This window comes from Centropristis striata, chromosome 20 (genome assembly GCF_030273125.1).
Source record: "Centropristis striata isolate RG_2023a ecotype Rhode Island chromosome 20, C.striata_1.0, whole genome shotgun sequence".
Taxonomy (NCBI): domain Eukaryota; kingdom Metazoa; phylum Chordata; class Actinopteri; order Perciformes; family Serranidae; genus Centropristis; species Centropristis striata.
In genome coordinates this window covers 24,559,626-24,584,318 of record NC_081536.1, presented here as the reverse complement: position 1 = coordinate 24,584,318, position 24,693 = coordinate 24,559,626, and the positions used below count along the sequence as shown (strand labels likewise).

General features: G+C 41.0%; 1 protein-coding gene across 1 annotated transcript in view; it reads right to left on the bottom strand.

Annotated features, from left to right (window-relative positions):
* ttc27 (tetratricopeptide repeat domain 27) overlaps nt 1–24,693 on the bottom strand; it is a 67,330-nt gene that overhangs the window by 12,350 nt on the left and 30,287 nt on the right. The window contains exons 10-14 of the mRNA XM_059359053.1: nt 18,785–18,898; nt 15,341–15,436; nt 12,839–12,961; nt 7,062–7,289; nt 1,873–1,971 (exon numbers count right to left, since the gene is read on the bottom strand). Coding sequence (XP_059215036.1) covers nt 1,873–1,971; nt 7,062–7,289; nt 12,839–12,961; nt 15,341–15,436; nt 18,785–18,898 — 660 coding nt within the window. The remainder of the gene's footprint in view (nt 1–1,872; nt 1,972–7,061; nt 7,290–12,838; nt 12,962–15,340; nt 15,437–18,784; nt 18,899–24,693) is intronic.

Sequence of the window (24,693 nt, the reverse complement as noted above, 5' to 3'; positions counted from 1 at the left end):
AGTTTAGTTCAACATGTGCCCTTTGACAATTAGTTGATTCCGTAATACTCTACAATTTGCAATTGCACTGGTTAAGCTTTCTTGAGACTGGGTGAAGATTCAGTTTTTAAAACTCTCTCTAGGTCGTCCTCAGACGAGCCTTCCATCTTTGCTTCCAGTCATCCCGATTCTCCATACATCTGGCCAGTTCATCGGTACTTTGTGCTCCTGCATCGTCCTTGAGTACGTCCACATATGTTGGTGTGGGACGTCCCACAGACCGGCGCCCGTGTGTTGGTTCCCACAGCACAAGTTTGCTGGCCGACAGTTCTTGGTGCCTTTGGCAGTGTCCTGCTAGTCTCATTCTCCTGGCTGTTATTTTCTGGCTCAACCTTGGAATGCCCTCATACAGAGTCTTGTTGGTAACATGTGTACCCTTACTGATGTTTAATACTGCACGCAGCATTCTGGTGTAGCACCCGTCTAGAGACTTCTGCAAGGCTGGCTTCAGGGTCCAGCATTCACTGCCATATAGGAGAACAGACTCCACAGTTGCATAGAAGAAGCTAAGTTTGATTTTACGGGGGAGGTTGGAGTTCCATACACTGGTCATGCCATTCAGGGCCCTCCGTGCAAGTGCCTTCCTCACTTTCAGGTCTTGCTCAGTTGAATTGACCCATGAGCCCAGGTACTTGAAGTCTTTGACTTCCTTCAGCACAGTGCCTCCTGTAGTTGTGAGAGGTGGATGTTTTGGTGAGATGTTATACTTGATCACCTCCGTTTTCTTGGCATTTAGCCTAAGGCCAACCTTGGCACACTCCAACTCCACTCTGTTCATGAGTTCCTGAGCTTGTTCCACATTGTCGGAGAGCAGGCTGATGTCATCTGCATAGTCCATAAAACTGATCAGATTATAATGGGCGTGTATTGCATGGAATGTTCGTGTCACAGTGTGTGACATCATCGCCAGAGTGTAGAGGGAGAGAAAAAATTGTCAGTTTTTTTTTTTTAAAACTGCGCTCCAGGCTGCAAATTCTACTCTAAAGAAATAATTTATACATAGAAACGTAGGAAAATGTGTCTTCTCACTCACAATCCTCTGGTAAAGCTGTCAGAGTTATAGTTTGGGCGTAGGACGCACAGATGCGCCACCAACACGCACCAACAGCCTCATTGGCTCCCATATTAAAAATGCAGGAAGATTTCTGAAAAAGGGAGATGTAACAGTTTTATTTCGATCGCTCTAAAAAAGCTACTTTTTCATTTTTCTTAAAAAAAAAAAACCACATGTAGGCGTTCAGGAAGAACTCAAAGACGCTCAAAGTGAAGTCGGATCCATGAAAGGTATTATGGTTTTGCCAAAAATGCTTTCTGTTCGAGGCTAGAAATTCCAGTCTGTCCACCTCTGGCTGCTGTCACTGTTCCGAGACTTGGCAGGTGGTGGCAGTTAATTCTGTTGATTGCTCTGCTCTGAATGCCTTTGATCTTGATGTGATTACAGTTACACATACACACGCATACACTCCTCCAGACAGACAGACAGACAGACAGACAGACAGACAGACAGACAGACACACAGACACACAGACTTTACTAGTATTAATTGTTTGAAATCTCGGAAGAATCTCATCATAGTGTACACACTACGGCAGTAGCCCCCGTGGCCCTTTCAGAATTTCCCCAGAGGAAATTTTCTAGTTGTCCATTGCTACACTGCTGACCATAGCACTGATTTCCTTCCACTCCAATCAAGATCCATGCTCAGCAGAATAGGAGGCATGACATGTAGTGTTAGAGTGAGATATTGATGGTATTGTTATTTTCTCCACACACAAATTTGTATTTTTCCATGTTATGATGTAGTTACTGAAATTATGTGTTGTCAGGACTTACATCTGGCTCTAGTCCCACACACCTCTGGAAAGCCCTGGCAGCTCCCTCATAGCCCTCCAGGGCAAAGTAGGCACAACCGAGGGAAAACCACACACCAAGCTGTCCAAATACAGGCAAACACACAACAGATATACAATTGAAACAATACAAGTCAATGCTCGTATGACATCTTTGCAGCAATAGTATGAAAAGCATTCCAAAAGCAATGTAACATAATCTGTAAAACATTTAAGTGCATCCAACCAAGGTTATAATAGTTTTGGATTTTTCATTAGTTTTAGTTTTAATTTCGCTGTGAATTTTTCAGTTAGTTTTAATTCGTTTTTAGAGTGAGTTTGCTAGTTTTAGTTTACGTTTTATTTTTTGAAAATTCTTAATTTTAGTTTAGTTTTTATTATTTTTAGGTTTTTTGTAATGGGCTATGTGTTGGTGCCAGATTCAAAGAGGTTGTTGTATGTGTGTTGGTCTTGGGGCTAGTGAATCCTCCACTGCTCCGCTCTTATATGGGGTCCCAAAGGGTTCAATTTTAGGACCTTTGCTTTTCTCCCTCTACTTGCTGCCCCTAGGGCCCATCCTTAGAAAACATGGCGTCTCTTTCCATTGTTATGCTGACGACAGCCAGATTTATGTCCCCCTGAGGAAAAGTGAAACATTTTCTATTAAACCCCTGCTGGCCTGTCTTGATGATGTAAAAGCCTGGATGGCCATTAACTTCCTCAATTTCAACACGGAGAAAACAGAGGTGATTGTGTTTGGCCCTAGTGGCTCCTGCGAATCCTGCCCTGTCGACTTGGGTCCTTTGGCAGCTTATACAAAGTCGACTGTCACAAACCTGGGTTTTAAAATGGACAGTGATTTTAAAATGGACCGCCAAATTAGTGCAATAGTGAAATCTTGTTTCTTTCACATCCGGCACACAAACACTTTGAGACAGTGATCCATCCTTTTATAACCTCTCGGCTGGATTTCTGCAATGCACTTTATTTTGGAGTTAGCCAGGCCTCCCTTGCACGTCTCCAGTTAGTCCAGAATGCTGCCGCCCATCTGCTAACTGGAGTACGAAAGAGGGAGCACATCACACCGATTCTGGCCTCCCTCCACTGGCTGCCTGTGCACTTCAGGGTTCATTTTAAGATTCTTTTATTTGTTTTTAAGTCTTTAAATGGCCTCGCCCCGCCCTACCTCTCTGAGCTCCTCCACCCCTACGCCCCTGCACGTTGCCTCCGGTCGGCCGATCAGCTGCTCCTTAGGGAACCGAGGTCCAAGCGTAAGCTTAGAGGGGACCGGGCTTTCTCTGTTGCTGCTCGCAGCCTTTGGAACAATTTACCTTTGTACATCAGGCAGGCCTCCTCACTGTCCGCTTTTAAAAGGAATCTTAAAACCCATTTTTATTCACTGGCTTTTAACTCAACATGAGCCTTTGTTCTGTTTTATTTGTTTTTATTTGTTGTTTGTGGTTTTTTAAAATCAAGATTAATTTTAAAATTAAGACTAATTAATTAATTATTGTTGGTCTGTCCTGCCATGTACAGCACTTTGTATCAGCTAATGCTGTCTTAAAGGGCTCTATAAATAAAGTTGATTTGAGTTGATTTGATAATAATTTTTGCCTTTATTTGCTTTGGTTTATCCATCTCAGCCCCAATAAGGTTTTAACTCTTACAGTTCTTACAGTTCCTATTAGGGATGCACCGATACCGATACTGGTATCGGGTATCGGGCCGATACCGTCCTAATATACTCGTACTCGTACTCGTTAAAATTAATCGATACCATGAACCGATACCAATTTATTGCATGCAATTGCTTTGCATGAAGAACGCGATCAGAGGGTGGCTTGTCATTTTTGTTGTATTTTTTTAGACAGGCGGCTAGGGGAGCCGCGTCGAGCCGCTGTCGAGCTAATTAGGGTGGTTAGGCGAGTGAGACCGGCGCCCTACACTAGGCTAAACAGCATGTCAGCGGTGTGGACTCACTTCAAAATATGCGACGATGACAGAAGTAAGGCAGAGTGCAAACTATGTACTACTAAGGTGTCCAGGGGAGGGAAGGAGAGTACGTCGTTCAATACGAGCAATTTGATAAAACACTTGAGGACACATCATAACCCTGAGTACACCGAGTTTGCTAAGGCTAATGCAAAACCACAGCAGCCAACTTTAACTCAGGTTTTGGAAAAGCGAGAAAAAATGTCAAGAGAAAATCCACGGGCAGTTAAAATAACAGAGGCTTTGACTCATTTTATTGCTCTGGATGACCAGCCACTGTCGGTTGTGGAAAACGTGGGATTTCGCCAACTTCTCAGCACACTGGAGCCGCGATACGAGATTCCCAGCCGCCCCTACATCACGGACGTTATGGTGCCAAAAGTTTTTGACGAGGTAAAAAAACACGTGCGCAACCTGGTGAATGAAGTTTCAGCCTTAAGTTTCACTACGGACATTTGGACAAGCAGTGTGTGCCCGATGTCACTGCTCAGTTTAACGGCGCAGTGGATTGATGAGGAGTTTGTCCGTCACCAAGTCACACTACATGCAAAGTCGTTCCGGGGCTCGCACACCAGCCAAACCATCGCAGGTGCTTTCGATAGCATGCTCCAGACCTGGGACATACCGAAGACGTCTGTCCACGTAGTGCTCCGAGACAACGCACGAAATATGATAAAGGCCATGAGTGATGCTGAGCTGCCCAGCCTACCGTGTACTGCTCACACCCTACAGCTGGTGGTTCACGAGGGCATTCTGTCACAGAGGAGTGTTGCTGATGCGGTGGCAGTCGGCCGCAAAATAGTTGGGCATTTTAAACATTCTGCTCTGGCCTACTCCCGCCTCGAGGACATTCAGTTAGAGATCAACCAGCCTGCGAAGCGGCTCCAGCAAGACGTACAGACCCGCTGGAATAGCACCTTTTATATGATACAGTCATTGATTGAGCAGAAACGGCCTCTGGGAATATTCGTATCTGAACATGGACTCCCTGATACTCTCACGGCTCACCAGTGGATACTGCTGGAGAAGGTGCTATCTGTTTTGGGTCCGTTCGAGGAGTTAACTCGAAAAGTTAGCTCTTCAGATGCCATGGCCGCAGATGTCATTCCAGCAGTCACTGTGCTGCACAGATTTCTAACAAGGGAGACTAATGAGGACCATGGGATCAAAGCAATGAAGGGAACCTTGGCTGCAGCTGTCAGGAAGCGATTCGCTGATGTGGAGGAAAAAACCCACTCTACAGCATCGCAACGCTACTCGATCCCAGGTGAGTGTGTGCCGGTGTGTGTGACTGTGTGTGACTCTGACTGTAACTGTGTGACTGTGTGTGTGACTGTGTGTGACTCTGACTGTGTGTAACTCTGACTGTGTAACTCTGACTGTGTGTAGATGTGACTGTGTGTGACTGTGACTGTAACTGTGTGACTGTGTGTGACTGTGTGTGACTGTGTAACTGTGTGACTGTGTGACTGTGTGTGACTGTGTGACTGTGTGTAACTGTGTAACTGTTTGACTGTGTGTAACTGTGTGACTGTGTAACTGTGTGTCTGTGTAACTGTGTGACTGCGATCAAATGGCAAGCATGCCTATTGTCAGCTACATTTTTTCTTTCTCTGTTTTAGGTATAAAAATCTGTTTTTCTCCAACACCACCATTGCTGCAAATGCCAAAGAGATGCTGAAACTTGAGCTGCTAAGGTTGCCTGGAGAAGCGGACAAGCAGGAGGATGATGACCTGAATGAACCACCTTCAAGAAAACCACGCAGTGACCAACCAAGTAGTAGTCTAGACAGCATATTTGATGAAATTGCATCAGCATCAGTGGGCAGAGCTGCAGTAGGTTCTAATGTACAGTTAGACACATATCTTGGAGAGGCCGCAATTTCACGAGAAGACAAACCACTACAATACTGGATGGTTAATAAAGTGCGGTTCCCAACTCTGGCTAAACTGGCGGCCAGATACCTTTCAGCACCTTGCACTAGTGTTGACAGTGAAAGGCTGTTCAGCTCAGTGTCACACATTGTGAGTGAAAGCAGAAACAGGCTCACAGCTGATCATGCAGAGATGATTCTTTTCATCAAAAAGAACCTGCCTCTCACTTTCCCAAAAAAAGCTTAGAGAGACCTCAGAGACCACACCATTGCATGCTGACTGAAGTTTGATATTTTGTTTAATTCAAATGTGGACACTCTGCAATAGGTTCATTAATGTTCTGTCAATCTGAAAGGTGGAGACAGTGCCAAATAGTTAAGTGATATTTTGTTTGATTAAAATGTGGAAACTCTGCAATATATTCACAGAATATGTTTATTTTTCACTTGAAATTTTAGTTTTATAGTCATTTTTAATTTATTGATATTTTATTTTTATCTTATTCATCATCATTTGTTGTAACAAGCAGAGAAGAAAATAAAACCTGTCTTCCAATTCATTGCATTTTTTTTGTGGTAGAAGTATCAGCATCGGTACTCAGTATCGGCAAGTACTCAGATCCAAGTATCGGTATCGTATCGGTTTGAAAAAAATGGTATCGCTTCATCCCTAGTTCCTATAGTTCAGAATGTTGGCTGGCGATGACGACACTTTTACCATAATAACTAAACGCTTTGCGCTATCAGGAAAATTCCAATGTTTTCTGAAAGCTGAGAAGTTGCTCTTTACAGCCAATATGGTGCCATTACGGTAATTTCCCTCGCCCTTCTCCTGGAAGCCCACAAAACAGCAATACACACACTCAGTGGTGGAGAAATAGAAACACTAGATGATGTATGAAAAAAGTTGACAAAGACAGAAGAAACGAAGGACATTTTCACTATCATTTTAGTTAGTTTTAGTTAGTTTTGTAACCACACAATAGTTTCAGTTAGTTATTTTTTTTCAAAAACTCTCGTTTTTATTTTTATTTCAGTTAACTAAAAATGTTTTTTCAATTCTAGTTTTCGTTATTTCGTTAGTTTTCGTTAACTATAATAACCTTGCATCCAACAAGAATTCGAGACAGACTGAAATTCAATTGCTCAAACCATCTTAATGGGTGGTAAGCAGTCCGTGTGAAAATAGCAGCTAAACAGAATTTATAGCTAAGACTGACAGGAATGTTAGTATTGTTTAATTTTAGGGATCTGTGATTTCAAAATAATTTTCTACTAACGTACAATGTAGTGTAGTCTTAACTATAGGGAATATCTTTGCTTGTACCTGCAGAGTGTTGATTTTGAGGGACTTCTCAAAGCAGTCCACACACTCCTGAAACTCTTTGCTGCGGAGGTGCAGCAGGGCTTTGGAACGCATGGCTCTAGCGCTGCGTTTGCCTGACAGCTCCCACGCCCGGTCGTAGTACTGATGGTCCCTCAATATGTCTCCCAGAAGACAGTAAAGACTGGGTGTCTCCTTCTTCTCCAACTCACGGCGAACAATCTCTTCAGCCTGAGAAAATGGACAAGAAAGGACAGGGAGAAGCAGAGTGAAAGAGAAAACAGCAAAGAAAGACATAAGTGAAGGGAAAGAAATTGTGAAGTGGTGTTGGTGATGCAGTATTAATGGAATAAATAAACAAAGTAAAGTTAAACAGGAAATAAGTATGAAAAGAAGTAATGGGATGTAAATAAGGTGTAAAAACATGATTGCAATTTTTTTCTTTGACAATTTTGGGATCAATATTTTAATGCCTATTTAACAGGCCACGCCTTGTGCTCCTGCAGGTATCATTCTGTTTCTTTGCCTCCCTGTTTCCCTTTCAGTAAACACAACATTTTTTTTTTTAACTTCTTTTTATTTCCTTTTTTTCCAGGTGCAGTCATACATTCACAAATTCAAAGAAACAGCACAGGTGTACATGGGGTAGAGGTAGTCCATGGAGTTTGGCATCCCAACAATATCCAGACAGAGTCCGTATTTGAAAGTGGGCAGTGGTGCTCGTTAAGTGAGAAGATTAATATACAGTGTACAAACATTCATTATTCATATTTGAATGGCGAGGGAGGAAAAAATAAAATAGTTAAAGTACAAATGTGGGATGGAACCCCATAGCAGCCAGTGTTTTATATAAAAATTGCCAATTCACTGTGTCAAAAGCTTTCTGGGCATCAAAACTAATAAGCATAGAATTTTGTGGGTTTTTTTTCTTGGCACATGTTATGATGTTTAATGTTCTTCTTATGTTATTAGCTCCTTGTCGACCAGGGATGAAGCCTGTTTGGTCTGGATTAATCAATTTTGCTATAATTTTTTGCATTCTTTTCGCCAGGATATAAGTTTGCAGCTTTTGGTCGTTACATATCAGGCTGATGGGTCTATACCCTTCACAAAATGACGGGTCTTTACCCTCTTGAATCACTGATATAATAGCTTCTGACCATGTATTTGGTGGGTCCCCTTTAGTAAGAACATAGTTAAAAACTTTAGTTAGCACAGGTACTAAGTCATCTATGAAGCATTTATAAAACTCTCCAGGCAGTCCGTCTGTCCCTGGGGATTTGTTATTTTTCAGTTTTTTTATGGCTTCTCGTATTTCAATTTCGGTAATATCTGATATAATTTGTAATGCTTCATCTTCTGACAATGAAGGAAGATGCAGTCTAGAGAGAAAGGCCTCAGGATTGCCATTTTTAGTTTTTGATCTAGTGCCCTCATACACTTTCTCGTAGAATGTTGCAAAAGCATCTGCTATTTCTTTTGGATGTGAGACTGTTGTTTTATGTGTGGGGTGTACAACCTTAGGAACCACACGACTAGCCTGGGCTTTAAGAAGTTGAAAAGCTAGCAAGCGACTGGCTCTGTTTCCCATCTCATAATATCGTTGTTTGGAGAATCTTAAGGCTCCTTCTGCTTTGTATGTGAGGAGCTTGTCCAAAGCCTTCCTAGTTTCTTTTAATTCTAACAAAGTGTTATATGCTCCTGTAGATTTGTGTTCTAATTCTAACTGCTTTATCTTATTTTCTAATTTAGTTTGTTCTTTCAGTCGTATTTTCTTTAATCTGGACGCGGTTTGAATCATCTTTCCCCTTATAACTGCTTTAGCTCCCTCCCATAGGATTGACGGAGTTAACTCCCCATTATCATTTATCTCAAAATATTCCTTTAAGTTTTGCTTTAAATCCTGTATAATTACAGTATCGGTCAGTAACGAGACATTCAGTCTCCAGTATCTGAAGAAATTTTCTTTGCCTAAATCTATATTTAAAATTACAGGAGCATGATCACTCAGAGTTATTGGTTCAATATGGCAATGTGTTACTTTATATGTATGCTGTTGAGATAAACAAAAGAAGTCAATTCTAGAGTAACTGCTGTGTACATTAGAGAAAAAACTCTTCCCGAAGGGTTTCTAGATCTCCAAGGGTCGACAAGTCCTAATTCTGAAATCATACTGTTAAGTGTTTTATTTTTATAGTTTGCTGCTGGCATCCTATCTAGCCTTCCATCCTATACAGCATTGAAATCTCCCCCAACTATAATGATGCCCTTAGCATTATCAGCAATAACATTTGCAATTTCCTTAAAGAAATTCTGGTCCGGTTCGTTTGGAGCATACAGGTTCAATATAGACATCTCCACTTCTCCTATTGTACCAACAACCATAATAAACCTCCCCAGTTTATCCTGAATAACTTTTTCAGAGGAGAAGGCCAATGTCCTGTTAATTAGGGCCTCGGGGCAATCGCACCGAGCACTGGTCCCATACAGCAATAGCTGTAGGGACCAGTGCTCGGGGCACAATAAATTTTAAAACTGCGCTCCAGGCCGCAAATTCCACTCTACAGAAATAATTTATACATAGAAACGTAGGAAAATTTGTCTTCTCACTCACAATCCTCTGGTAAAGCTGTCAGAGTTATAGTTTGGGCGTAAGATGCAGAGATGATCCACCAACACGCACCAACAGCCTCAGTGGCTCCCATATTAAAAACGCAGGAAGATTTCGCAAAAAAGGAAGATGGAACAGTTTTTTTAGATCGCTCTAACAAAGCTATTTTTTAATTTTTCTTAAAAAAAATCATATGTAGATGTTCAGGAAGAACTCGGGACGCTCAAAGTGAAGTCGGATCAATGATAGGTATTATGGTTTTGCCAAAAATGCTTTCTGTTTGAGGCCAGAAATTCGAGTCTGTCCACCTCTGCTGTCACTCTTTCGGAACATTAACAGCTGCAGTTAATTCTGTTGATTGCTCTGATCTGATTGCCTTTGATCTTTGATGTGATTACAGTTACAGATACACACACACATGCACTAAAGTGTGCACACTCCTCACACATGCATACACATGCTTCATACACGCACACACAGGTAACTTTATGTGATTTTAATCACACACACACACACACACACACACACACACACACACATAACTTTATGCGAATTTCGCGACACACACACACACACACACACACACACACAGGTAACTTTAAGTGATTTTAATTACACCTACACACACACACACACACACACACACACACACACACACACACATACATACACATACATACACACACACACATATTTTGAAGTTAAAGGGCATAGTTTGAAATCTCTGAAGAATCTCATCATAGTGTACACACACCAGCAGTAGCCCTTGTGGCCCTTTCAAAATTTCCCCAGAGGAAATTTTCTAGTTAAGATTGCAACTCCCCTTTTTTTACCAAACGATGCATTAAATACTTGAACCACCCATTCCCTGTTTAATTTTTTATGTTCTCCTTCTGGTAAATGGGTTTCTGGTAATAGGGCAATTGAAGAGTGCAGTTTCTTCAACTGACTTTATATATTTTTTCTTTTAATGGGATGATTCAGTCCATGGACGTTATACGTAATTATGGTCAAATTATTCATGCATGTATAGCAAAAGTTTCATCTTGTCCTCAAACCCAGACCTCAGTTTCAACATAGTGCACCTGTTAAGTACCTGGAAGACAACACATGACTGCACGACTGTCAGGATGATATGAACAAGCATTGAACGTGATGAGAAGAAAAAACTTCTACATAGAAACAAAGAACTAACTTCCAAAATTCAGCTGGATGGGCAAACATCCTACTAACCAGCTGAACAGACGGAGAGTTGTGACAAAAATCTCTCCAGGGGGACACTTGGTGCAACAGCGACTATCTAGAGTCGCCTGTGAATGAAATAAAAATACAATAAAATAGAAAATAAATTAAAAATTAGATAAATAAAAAAATTAGATTAAACAAAAACCCTTCATCCAGTTATTTTGTGTTTTTTATTTTATTTATATATATATATAACCCAGCCAAGTAAGACTAAGTACAAAGCAAGGAAACATATAAGCCTGGTCTCTTGGCAATGCTATTTAGCAGTTTATTATCTATTTACCTCTCAAAGTTGTAGTTCATTCATCACCTCGAACGAAAGTCTGCAAGTCCGCGTTGGTCATCGTTAAAAGTCCCGCTCTGTTTGATGCCGTGACCAGGGGATTGTGTAACAGCTCCTTCTGGAGGTCCTCCCGCTCATCCACCTTGACATCAATTCCCATCTTCTTGAGTGTGGGGGCCGCCTCCGAAAGGGTCGTAAAAGTCTTCACGCCAGATTCCATGTGGAATTTCAGCTGGGCAGGGAATGGTGACTGGGCTTTCACTTTCTTCTCTTTGAGTTGTTTTATCACCTCCCGTACATGTTTGCGTTTCTTCTGTAAATCCGATGTGTAGTCCTGGTCGAAAAAGATCTTCTGTCCATGATGCGTCACCCCCCGTTTTTTCCAGGCTTGCTGGAGTATTCTTTCCTTTACTCTGTAGTCGGAGAACCGGACTATGATGGATCTGGGGGGGCGGGTTCCTTCGGTTTCATAGTCAGTGACCGGTGGGCTCTCTCCACGCACAGGTCCAAGTCGTCCGGCAGTTCAAGCGAAGTGTGCATCAAGTTGGATATGAACTTAATCATATCGTTCATTTCCTCTCCCTCTTTTACCCCGTATATGCGCAAATTATTCGGTCATGCCCTGGACTCGAGGTCTTCACACAACGAGCACCGCCGCCATTTCTTCCACATCACTAGCTTCAGCGTCTGCTCGTTTCTCTCGCTCGTCTTTTTTAGCCGCTTTTCCTTTCTTATCTGTCTCCTTTCTTAGAGTAGACATTCTGGCCTTAGTACGAAGTGACAGATTAAAGTTAAACACTAATTTGGCTAGTTTTCAAGGGTTTCTTCCCGCAGCCGGAGAATCAGGCTGTTGCTCCTACCATGACGTCACCGGAAGCCCGTAAACACAAAATTAATGTATAACTAGCAAGTCATGCTGAGTTGAAAATTACATTGAAGTATTTTATTTAGGTTTTTTTAGTTTTTTCTTCCTTTGTATTTGCATAGTTGATTAATAATGAACTAGAAGCAATGGTAAAAAGTATTTCGGTATCGATAATTAGCTGATGTTAGCTCTGCAGCACAAAGGGCTCCGACAACACTACCGAGATTTCCCTGGGAAATAACTGTACCAAGCTAAATCCATCCAGCAAGATGCTGCGTTTAAATCAAATATATGCTTGTTAGGGTTAGGGTTAACCTGAATGCTGTTTAACTGGTGACTGTCATGACAAAAGACAAAATACCATAGTTGGCCTTATGATAATTCACCAGAATTGTCAAATGTTGTCTATGAGTAACAAAACATTATGCAGATATTTACCCCTGATAAACTCTGAAAGCACCAACTGTTACTCCAACTAGATTTTCGTGGTTTGAATTTCTTGTTTCAAACTTGTTTCATTCGGACATGTGACAAATCTGTCAAAAAGTGTTATTACAATATCAAAATTTTTTGCAATGGTGTCAAGACTACTTCACTTAAGTGGTAGCATTCTGACTATTGAATTAAGCAATCAAAATACTAATTCAGTTCATCTACTGACAAATGTGATTTTGAACACAAGTTGATGAAGGTACATGTAGTAGCCTACTTTTGCTAGATCTGTACATCTTCCTCTGTCCGTCTGTGAGTGTGTGTGTGCATGGTTGTGTGTATACCTTGCCATGGTTGCCCAGCCTCTCATAGCAGATAACTACATCCTCCCAGAGCTCGAGCTTTTCATACATAAGCAGAGCTGAACTGATGCAGCCGAGGTCTGTCAGCAGGCTGGCCAGCTGTTTCTGTAGAAGAGGAGAGAACAAGACTAAAAACCAACGACCATGGTAGTGGCGTAGCAATGTTGGCAGCACACTGGGTGCACAATAAAAATGCTACTATAATGGTGTTTAGCTGGTATGTTGTTGACCATGTTTGCCATCTTAGTTTAGTGTGCTAGCATGCTGAATGATATCGATATTGATAACCGAGGCAGTCCCAGGCCAGGTGAGACACAATAGCCCTCATTTATCAAACCAGTGTAGAAACCAGCGCAGATCTGAGTGTATATTTGGTCTTACGACAGGATTCACGTGTGATTTATCAAACGATCGTATCTCTCCAATCACAGCGTAAGAATGATCGGCTGTTGATAAATGTGGCGGCTGGAAACAAGCCTCATTTAAATATGACGCCCCATATATATATATATATGTAAAAATATATACCTGATTCAGATGGCTCGCCTCGAGAGTTTACCACACCGAAGGACGCAATACGGCCAAAAAGAGGATTTTCCCTCCCTAAAGTCAGCTACAATTAGCAAAGTGCACCGTTACAAATAACAACAGAAGCGAATGATTCAGCGAAGACATATTACAGAAATATGCAGCGACGGAGGTTTATGAAATAAAAGTACTTATAGTTATAAACTCAAACAAGTTCACTGAATATTTTACATTTGAAGCACAGACTTAAAAGTTTTCACAGCTTTTTGGTTAAAGGAGGTAAACAATGTTTTAAAGAAAGTTTTTATTCCAAAAGAAGAGGAATCTCTCTGAGGCAGAAAGTGAAACGCTGATGTCCAACAGCTGCAACACAACAAACTGGTTTTGTTTGGCAGCACAAAAACTGAAAATAAAGTAAAACAGCGGTGATGTCAGCAGAGTAGCAGTGGATCATCCAACTGCCGGCAAGTTGGAATATTTCATTTATACATTGTGATATGTAAAGCTTAATAGTCTATATAATATCCAAATATTGTTATTGTTATGATGGAGAGATATTATTTACTTATTTACATTTAGTAGAATTCTGTCCCAGTCAGAGGAGTGTGTGGCTGATTGGAAATGTTTCTATTCGGGCACCACCGGTGGTAAAGGAGACGATGACGCTCCGTTGTCCAGCAGGATAACAGTAAACAGCAGAAGACAACAACATTTAATAACCTCTGCTAATATTCTGGTTAAAGGATTTCACGGTCGCAGGGTGTATTTATTTTAATGAGGTTTTACTGATAAATAATGTAGCCTAAACATGTTTTGCTTTGTCACCATTAAAAACAAAACACTGCAAAGTTTTATCAGCTCCAGGCATCGATACAATAGTCTAAGATCAATTCTCAGACTCAGACGTGTGGATTTCACACTGACTCAAACCTGTGACCACGAGCTGATAGCAGACTGAGATCTGATCTTCCTCTCACGTCCAAATTCATAAATGCCTTGCGTAGAAATGATCGCACGATCATTTTTACGCAAGGCTCGGCATTTATGAATTTGGACGTGACACCCACTTAACGCTTAATTTCTGTCATACACTGGTTTGATAAATGAGGGTCATGATCTCTCCGGGGTGTTCTTACCAGTTGGACTTGCCCAGAATGCCTCAAATGGGGGAAGCCCCGGAGGCATCCATACCAGATGTCTGAACCACCTCAGCTGACTCATTTGGGGTGAAGGAAAAGCAACTCCACTCAGAGCTCCCTCTGAATGTCAGAGCTCCTCACCCTCACTCTAAGGCTGAGCCTGAGACCTTGAAGAAACCTAATTTCGGCCTCTTGTATCTGCAATCTCATTCTTGTGATCACTACCCAAAGCTCATGACCACAGTTGTTATTCTTAATTGTTGGCTATAGTGTAACCCTTCTAACATGTCATCATCCCTGCTAGTACATTTAGCAACAAACTGTACACTGTCACAGTACACTGCTGAGTCAAGCCCACTACTTTGGTCCAGATCAGAGCCATATAAAGAGAGTGTCACGTGGACAGGAGTTTAAATACTTTCTCATGACGTGATTAGTGTGGGTTCAGATGCCGGGCAATTTGACCATGTTATACAGAGACAAAACTGCATCTCAGTGATGTTGCACTTCTGGAATATATTCATGCAATGGCTCGTCTCATCTAATGACTTGGTTGGATATAACTGTTAATTACCATAAACACTGACTGGACTAACACATAAAAGGTGGCAAAATTCTCTTTTTTAATTGTCATTACGAGCATTTTAGCATGCTGGCATTTAGCTTAGCTGCAGTCCCTCTTTAAAAGATCCTTACACCATATTTGTTGACTACAGATTCACAGATAAACAGTCATTGTGTATATTTCCTCTTGATTTATTTAAATTAAAATCATTCAAATTTAGAATTGTCCGTTTTTGTAAAGAAAGTTTGTTACCTGGACAACCCATCTGGGGGGAGCTTGGCAGAAGTAGAACCCCTTGAGCCTCTCAGTCATGGGACAGTTTTTGTCTTCAAAGTGGTCTACGATTGCCTGGAAAAAGAAAAGAAAACGTAACGTTTTGCAGCTGGGTCTGTTATTTGTTTTTTAATAAGCCCACACTGATATGCCACAGTAATGGAGGGTTGTGTAGCAACAGGAAACACACGTTGTTGGTAAAATAAACTCTAAAAATGCACACAAAAAAATGAAAGCAAAAACAGTTTTAATATGGGTTACATAAGTAAAATAAGCCATGAATGATTTTCAAAATTTCAAAATAATCAGTTTCCAGCTTTTCAACAGAACCAAACAAAAAGTAAATCATGTCAGTCATTGAATGAGTAAGTGAAAGTAATGATCTTCTTGCAATAAAAGACAATGTAAAATTAAATGGATATGACAATAATTTTATATTTGGGTATTGCTGTCAGAGAATTTTTCCATTGGGATACCGACTGAAGTTGGTAAGGTCAGAGTAACTAAATTTGAGACAACTGACAAACTGCATAAAACAGAAACTCATGAATTAACACTTGAATTTAGCTCAGAAAAGGTTTAAACCTTAAAAGTTTAAGAACGTACTGTATAACTTTTAACCCCACATTATGAAAAAAAATTGACAAAATGTAGACCTGATGTAGTGCTTTCAATAGCTAGCCAGGTAGTATGGTCAGAGGTATATAAATAAAACATGGCAGTGGACAACTATGCTGCCCAGTAGTGTAGTTGTACCTTAGATACTTGTAGGCCCCTCTATCATTAAGGCAGATGCAGAGAACTTTTGAGAACTTTGCAAAAAGAAGTTTGCAAAAAATAATAATTGTGAAAGTGGGATGGGAATAGAGAAGAATCGATAAAGCAATTTGGGCAGAATCAACATTTTAAGAATATTAGTGCAAACGAACATGGAGATTGTCATTGGGATCCATCTATTCAGAGATCAAGTTATAGACTGTACTATGGGCTCAACATTGAGGGAGACAATGGCCCTCATTTATCAAACGAGCGTACGTCAGAAAGTGAGCAGAAAGTGGGCGTAAGATAATTTCTATGCAAGCCTCGGCATTTATCAATTTGGACGTGAGCAGAGGGTACGATCAGATCTCACGGCTGCTCTCAGCTCGTGTACGCAAATTTGAAGTCCACACATCTGAGTCGGAGAATTGATCTTAGACTATTGTATCAATGCCTGGAGCTGATAAAACTCTGTGGTGTTTTGATTTTTAATGGTGACAAAGCAAAACATGTTTAGGCTACATCATTTATCATTAAAACATCATCCAAAAATAAATACACCCTGTGATTGTGAAATTCTTTAAACAGAATACTAGCCGAGGCTATAAAATGTTGTTGTCTTCTGCTGTTTACCGTTATCCAACTCCGACACGGATCGTCAGCGTCTCCTTTACTCCTTTACCCCGAATAGAAACATTTCCAATCACCGTCTGCCAGACGCTCCTCTAAGTAGGACATAATTCTTAGTAAATGTAAAGAGGTGAATAATATATCTCCATCATAATAATAGCAATATTCGGATATTATATAGATTATAAGGCTTTATATATCACGATGTAATTACTCAAACCTCGCCGGGAGTTTAATGGTCCACTGCTACTCTGCTGACAGCAGCACTGATTTCCTTCTTTTTCACTTTTTATGCTGCCAAACAAAACCAGTTTGTTGTGTTGCAGCTGTTGGACGTCAACGTTTCACTTTCTGCCTCAGAGAAATTCCTCTTCTTTTGGAATTAAAACTTACTTTAAAACATTGTTTACCTCCTTCAACCAAAAAGCTGTGAAAACTTCTAAGTCCGTGCTCCAAATGTAAAATATTCAGTGAACTTGTTTGAGTTTATAACTATAAGTAGGCTACTTTTATTTCATAAACCTCCGTCGCTGCATATTTCTGTAATATGTCTATATTGCCCCTATTGTCATTTGTAACGGCGCACTTTGCTAATAAAGCTGACTTTAGGGGGTGAAAAAATCCTCTTTTTGGCCGTATTGTGCCCTTCGGTGTCGTAAACTCTAAAGGCGAGTCATCTGAATTGGGTATATATTAGGGCGTGGTATTTAAATTATGCTTGTTTCGAGCCGCCGCATTTATCAACAGCCGATCATTCTTGATATACGATCGTTTGATAAATCACACGTGGACCCTGTCGTAAGATCTGCGCTCGTTTCTACGCTCGCTTGATAAATGAGGGCCAATAGCTTCAATTTTTGGGACAATTTTGTCTCCTAACCATTTAAAACCTTCCTGAGTAGCTGTATTTAAAACAGGCGGCAATCTCCGTGCCTGAGCATGGAGGCCACCAGGAAGTACATTAAGCCTGCAATTCACCGAAAATTCCAGTAGGGGGTGCTAAGTTTGGCTGCAAAAGAAATCTGCCCATTCATTTCAGTGCTAAATTTGAAAACTTCTCACTTGATTTATTACCTCAGAAAAAATGTTCAGGGACAACATTATGGTCTCAATCGCTAGTAAAAAATCTTCTTCAGGACAATTTGATGTCAATAGTTCTAATAATGGCCCCATTTAGAAGAAAATAGAAGATCAAGAATCATATGATTTGGGGCGTTTCTAGCTTTGATTGACAGGTCATTGACAAGGCGAGCCGTCACCAGGAGAGAAGCAGAGCAATGCGTATCCATGGAAACGTGTCAATAAAGTTATATATAACGTTACATAGATAGAAAAGAGGACGTTTACCGATTTGGTCTCATAACTTTGACCCTTTCACACTGTATTTTCACTTAATGACAGTTTATCTGAACGTTTCGTTCAGTAAAAATGTCTTGTTCAGTGTTTGGTTGGACTAACAGACACTCCAAGGAGTCGCTGCTCAGTTTTCTGAGGTAAGAAAGATACATTTTGTTTTTGTTTTTTTGCTAGCCAAAACTAACATCCCAGTTAATGCTCCAATTAATGCTAACATGAATAAGCAGCGGCTTCTCTCAGTCAGGTTGCCGGTGTAGAGAGGCTGTAGTCAGTGTCGTCAGATCCCTCGCGCTCCGCCACAGTCCAATTATGGTCTGCTCCGCGTATCGGAAACAAGATGGCGACGAGTATAACGCTGAACTCAAGGCTTCCAACAGGCAGTCCAAAAACCAATGGGTGACGTCACGGTGACTACGTCCATTATTTATATACAGTCTATGATTTAAAAAGGTATGTTAGATCTTGGATATGGAATTGTTAATGTTCCACAGAATACTCAAAAGATTTGAGTAGACTAACAAGTGCTGGGATAGATGTTGTAAAGTTGGACAGATAAATAACTTTCACAAAGAGTGAAAAAAAACTTTAATTCATAAGCAAGGAAAAAATGTTTTAAGTAATCTTAATAGTTGGACTCTTAATGAATAAATAAATACAATTCCCCTCACATCTTCTTACCTGGGTTTGTGTCATGGCTCGCTCAACACAACGGGTCCTCCCTTTTTCCAGTTTGGTCCTGAGGCAAAGTGCTGTGACTTCTATAGCCCAGAACTTAGGCTGAGACAGAATACACTGCAGACAGACATGGGAGGGATGAGGGGTAATATGAACTTTAAGACAACATGAAGTTTCAGATACATAACAAATCCTAATCTGGCACTGTAGTGGACTCTAAGGACATAATTCATCAAATGTTGTGGTTAAACACAAGGAGTTATTGTATGTTCCAATTTTATGTTGTTTTCTTTCCACACTGACACAGTAACAGATAACATTCTCTGTCAAGTGTCAGTGTGTGAGTAAGTGAAATGCAGTGTGCTTGGAATAACGTCTTTTCAACAGTTTATTCTTAGTGTTATCAAGCATGGGGAAGAGCACCACATCGCCACCAGCCGCGGGTCTAAGCCAAGCTCAATGCCTTGACCAGGTGCCCATCCACCTGCTTAACATCCCTAGAATGGCAGTCATCATCAGCTGATTATTGAGGTCTTCTGCATGTTGTATGGCCTTAAGAAAGCAGCACAAACCTTACAGCATCTCATGGACTCTGCCTTTATTCTTTGTCTGCCTGGATGACATCCTCACAACGCGCTCAACTTACAAGGAGATGGCATTCATCAATTTAAGAACATGGCTGCGAACAATTCAGCGGCTTAAGAGCACGTTGATGAATCTGACATAGGGTCTTCTTAGAAATCTTCTTAAGAAGGTCTTAAGAAAGAATCTAAGAAGATTCTTAAGAAGATATTGGTGAATGAGGCCTCATTCACCATTGTCCGCAGCCGAGTTCTTAAATTGATGAATGCCATCTCCTCGTAAGTTGAGCGCGTGTGCCAGGTGAGTCTAATTTACATAGGATTAGCATAGGTAACCGCCCATTAATGCCCATAAAAAGGACTGCAGGGCCGTGTGTAGACGCCACACAGAGGAAACAGCAACAGAATGCCTAAAGCAAAGCGTAAATCCGTTGGAGGACAGGTAAAAAGAAAAAAGAAAAAAATTAGCAGCCTTAGTGCAGGTTGCAACAACACAAACAATTTATTTTCTGGAATAATACCTTGAAACCACAATATGTAACTGGCCGTAGAGGCCAAACTGGTCAGAGAGTTGGACTGTGATTACTTTATCAAGGACTTTTCCTCGAAGAAGGCCAGTAAAAAGCCGGTGGTTTAGGTGAGTAGTTTCCAGGACTGTAGCCGGTATCTGAGTACTCGGCATCTGAGTGCCGTGTCGCCCCCCCGGTCGGACGGTCGGTCTGAACACATTAGCATGATTTAGTGCATTTTTTTATTACCATTACAACATGACTCCTCCATGGCATGTGCCTGTATTTGTGTGTGTGCGCCAGCCAGCGCAAGGGAGAGAGAGAGTATTAATGGGACACTCTGCGCTGATTGAAAGTTTTTTTTTTTTCTCAAAATAGGTGGTTACCTATATTTTAATTAATACTACAAGGGCTGGCTATTTGAGCATTTTGTCTCTCCCATAATATATGTATCGTCCTGTGCATGGCAGGTGCCAAACAAAATAGACCTAAACTGACAGTAATGTTGTGTGGTTGTGTGTGCCGGTGTTATGTGCGTAATGGAAAGAGCGCCGTTGCACGCGCACATAATGTGTGTGTAGACAGGGGCTCGTGGTCATGATAATCCATCTTTGTGTATATCGTCCTGTACGTGGCAGGTGCCAAACAAAACAGACCTAAAATGACAGTTATTTTGTGTGGTTGTGTGTTGGCCGGTGTTGTTATGTGCGTAATGGTAAGAGCGGTTTTGCGCGCACACTTTGCGTGTGTAGGCAGGGGCCCGTGGCGAGTTTGTGTCCAGAGGTTGTGGACTGAGGGGTTGCAACCTTGGCTTGATTTTATTTTTTATTTTTTTTTAATCACAGATGAAGTCCCGCAGAGCCAACTTGCAACAGAACCAGAACGGACAGAGCCCTCCTGCAGCAGCAATATATATGCCATTGTTTTGTAGGTCGTGGAAAAATGCCACCTATAAATAGGGTGGTATCACTAATGGACGGCATGATTTCAAATTTACTTGATTCATGTTAAAGCTTTGACACATTTTATTTAATTAAAATGAAAAATGAAAAAAAATGAAATGAATAAATAAATACATAAATATGACGGAAATTTCACTGTAATAGAGAAAAGTAATAGCACACCGATCCCGATCAAACCGCACGTTTTGATATATAATTTGTCCTGCAACTCTTCAAGTTGTAGGACTAGTAGCGGGAAGAAATTGCATCCGGAAGAGGAAGAAGAAAAAATCCACAGTATAACAGTAGTGCTCGGGGCAAAGCCGAGCACTGGTCCCTACAGCTATTGCTGTATGGGACCAGTGCTCGGTGCGATTGCCCCGTGGCCCTAATTATACAGCCTTTTTAAACACAATCTATGACTGGTGCACTAAGTGAGTAAAAAGCCTTCAAGAAAAGCTCAGGTAATAAGTGACACATCAGCACTAGCTGCACATGGTCCTCCAGGAAAGCAACAGAAGTCATGTATCGATGAAGACAGCTAGACATGTGACAACCATCTAACCAGCCTGCAGATTCCTGGATCTACATGTAGGCTAGGAAGATGCCTGCTCACAGAGCCAGCAGCTGCCTGCAGTTTTTCCATCGCATGCAGTGACAATACAATAATCACTGCCAGCTCATTGTTCAAACTGAGCCTCCAGCTTCATGGATGGATGATAAATACAGTCAAACTTTAAAGATTTGATGAGTACAAAATAGGAAAAATACCACATGTCAAACTGCCCTTTTTTCATAGATATGGAAAGTGAATAGTACTAGCAGCTTAGCCTCTGCCACCAGTATGAATGTGTGCGTGAAAGGCTGAATGAGTGCAGTCTGTAGTGTAAAGCAATTTGGATGAAATCGCAGTGCAGTTAATTTACTATTTACCATTTAAAACTAAAATTAACCCTATTAAAATTGCTCAGATATTTATTTATTAATTTGTGGGAATGCTGGAGGCAGGTAATTCAAAAGTAATTGATTCTTTTTTCGGTGTGACGATGTGCACCATAGGTGCAGGGCACACCGATTAATCTACGTCATACTTATTTATTCTTCTTCCTCTTCCGCCGGACTTTTCAGTCCATCTATGTTCTAACCCTCACCTTTAGTAATGAACTTTGGGTAGTGACCGTAAGAACGAGATCACAGATACAAGCAGCTATTGAGTTTCCTCTGTAGGGCGTTGAAAGGAGCCAGCTGAGGTGGTTTGGGCATCTGGTAAGGATGCATCCCATGCTTTTTTTCCACTTAGAGGTGTTCCAGGCACGTCCAACTGGTAGGAGGCCCTGGGGAAGACCCAGAACACGGTGGAGGGATTATATCTCTCTCCTGGCCTGGAAACGCCTCGGGGTCCCCCAGGAGGAACTGGAAATTGTGGCTGGGCAGAGGTACGTCCGGAATACCCTGCCTAACCTGCTGCCCCTGCGACCCGGCCCCAGGTAAGCGGATGAAAATGGATGGATGGAAATTATTTTTTAAACCCAGCCTGTAGATTTTAGGAGGGAAAATTGGAAAATAATTTCCATTCCCTTTCTTTGCTTAGACTTGTACAATATTGTGCAAGTGCAGGCCATACTGATATTCATTTTTACACATAGAGATGAGAGCAAAAGTCATGTTAAAAGAAACAAAGGTGACCAACAGACACATCATTACAATTGATACATACAATAACCTTGTCTGCCTTCACATTAAAAGCATTTTAACTTAGCAGCTTTTCATTTTCTATTAATAGTTTATACAGGCAAAACCTTGAACTGCAAATACATGGAAAACCATTTGTTCAAGTAATTTGTAGTGGTCATCGCCCAAAATTTTGCAGAGAGCCTCAGGGGCTCATGGGGAAGTAGTAACCTTAGAGTAGAGTTTCATGTAGGGGTGTGCCATATCGTATCGTTCACGATAATACCGGTATATTTTTTTTATGGGTAAAAAAAATGCATATCACGATATTGGCAACATGCCCTACTTCTTGACAAAGTGGCGTAAGGATTTCCTATTAATTACCTAGACCTTGGCGGCCCGCCAGAGTCTCTTGTGCTGCTCTAACGTCACATTTCAAGCTACTGAAAGTATATCTACACTATTCATAACATAAAGTTATTTTGCGTTGTGTCTCTGCTCAGCAGTGTCTGTCACCCGTCAGTCAGTCTAAACCCCGACCCACCTCTCTGTCCTCCTCCGAGACATGCGCACGCATTCACACACACGCACTGAATATACCGAGCTGCCCTCCCACTGCGCTTCAAAACAAGCACCTACCTGTCTGTAATGTATCAGTCCCCTCTCTCTCTCTCTCTCTCTCTCTCTGTGCGTCTGCGGGTGCGTGAGCCGATCTAAATACTATCAACCTGTCCTGTCAGAGGTCCAAACGGTCCAAACACACTGTTGCATTGTGCCGTTCGTTAGCCGCGAGCTAACATTAGCTAACAATTAAAGTTGTTTTAATCACAAAAAGCTACTATTAGTTCCTGTCGCTTCACAAATGCAGCTTTCAAAATAAGAGCACAGAATCCACCACAGAAATTACAAGAAGACTGTCAAAATAAGATGCCTTAAATAAAACATAGAAGAACCTTTATTCTCCTTTACAATAATTAATTAAAATAGGCAATGATGTGTTTGTGAGGTGTTTGCTCACATTTAGCTCTCACAGTGGACGAGATTGATCACATTGTACTATAAAATGTACAAAATTTTCTCCCAGGGGGCCCCCAGACCCACTAGAAGGTTATTTTTTATTATTATTCGCTAATACTCAAGTAAGTAATTTTTTTGTATTTGGCAACTGTTGAGATTTGCAATTTACACTACATTTAGATTTATGATTGATTTTTATTTTGTTGTACAATTTTTATTTATTTATATGGACTACAAAATAATTTTCTATATATTTTTCAGTATTTTTGATATCGTCAAGAATATTGTTATCGCGATAATACTCTGAAATATCATGATAATCTTTTAGGGCCATATCGCCCACCCCTAGTTTCATGTCATTCAGACACACCAATGTGGAGATATGCAACACTTCATGTTTTGTGTTGGAAGTTGTTATTTAATAACTCGAGTATTCTTTGGGGTCATGAGGGTCCATAGATGCTGTGTGCAAAGTTTGGTGCAAAACGATGAAATTGCCTAGGGGTTCAAAAAAGTAAGTTTGTGACATTTTGCGCAAAAAACAAAACGGTAGGCGAAAATGGGCGTAGCTTATATCACAAGATTTAGCACAACTCAGTGAACGCGTGGATATACGTTTTTTGAATGTGCAATAAAGTATGTGGGAGTTATTAGCCAAAACGCACTTTCCTTTATTATAGCGCCACCTAGTGGTGGAAATTCAAGATGACAATAGATTCTAAACATTTTCGCCAGGTGTGACTTATATTTAAAGTTTCATGAGTTTTGGGATATGTTCAGGCAGTGAAAAATTCGATCATTTCGTCACGAGAATAAAAATAAATAAATAATCATTCGAAATACAATAGGGACCTCGCAGGTTGTTGCCTGCTCGGGCCCTAATAATCATTCGAAATACAATAGGGACCTCGCAGGTCGTTGCCTGCTCGGGCCCTAATAATAATAAATAATCATTCGAAATACAATAGGGACCCACATATTGTGGCCGCCGGTAAAGCTTTCAATAACTTTTAATCCCAAAGGCCTTGTGATGGTACTGACCAAGTTTGAAGACAATTGGGTGAAATCTGTAGGGGGAGTTCGTTAAAGTATGCGGCGTGGAAATGGCCAAAAACAGCAGGAAACACTGTGTTCGACTCAAAATAGGCAACTTCCTGTACGTTTTACGGTATGGGTTCTTGTTACATTTCGGT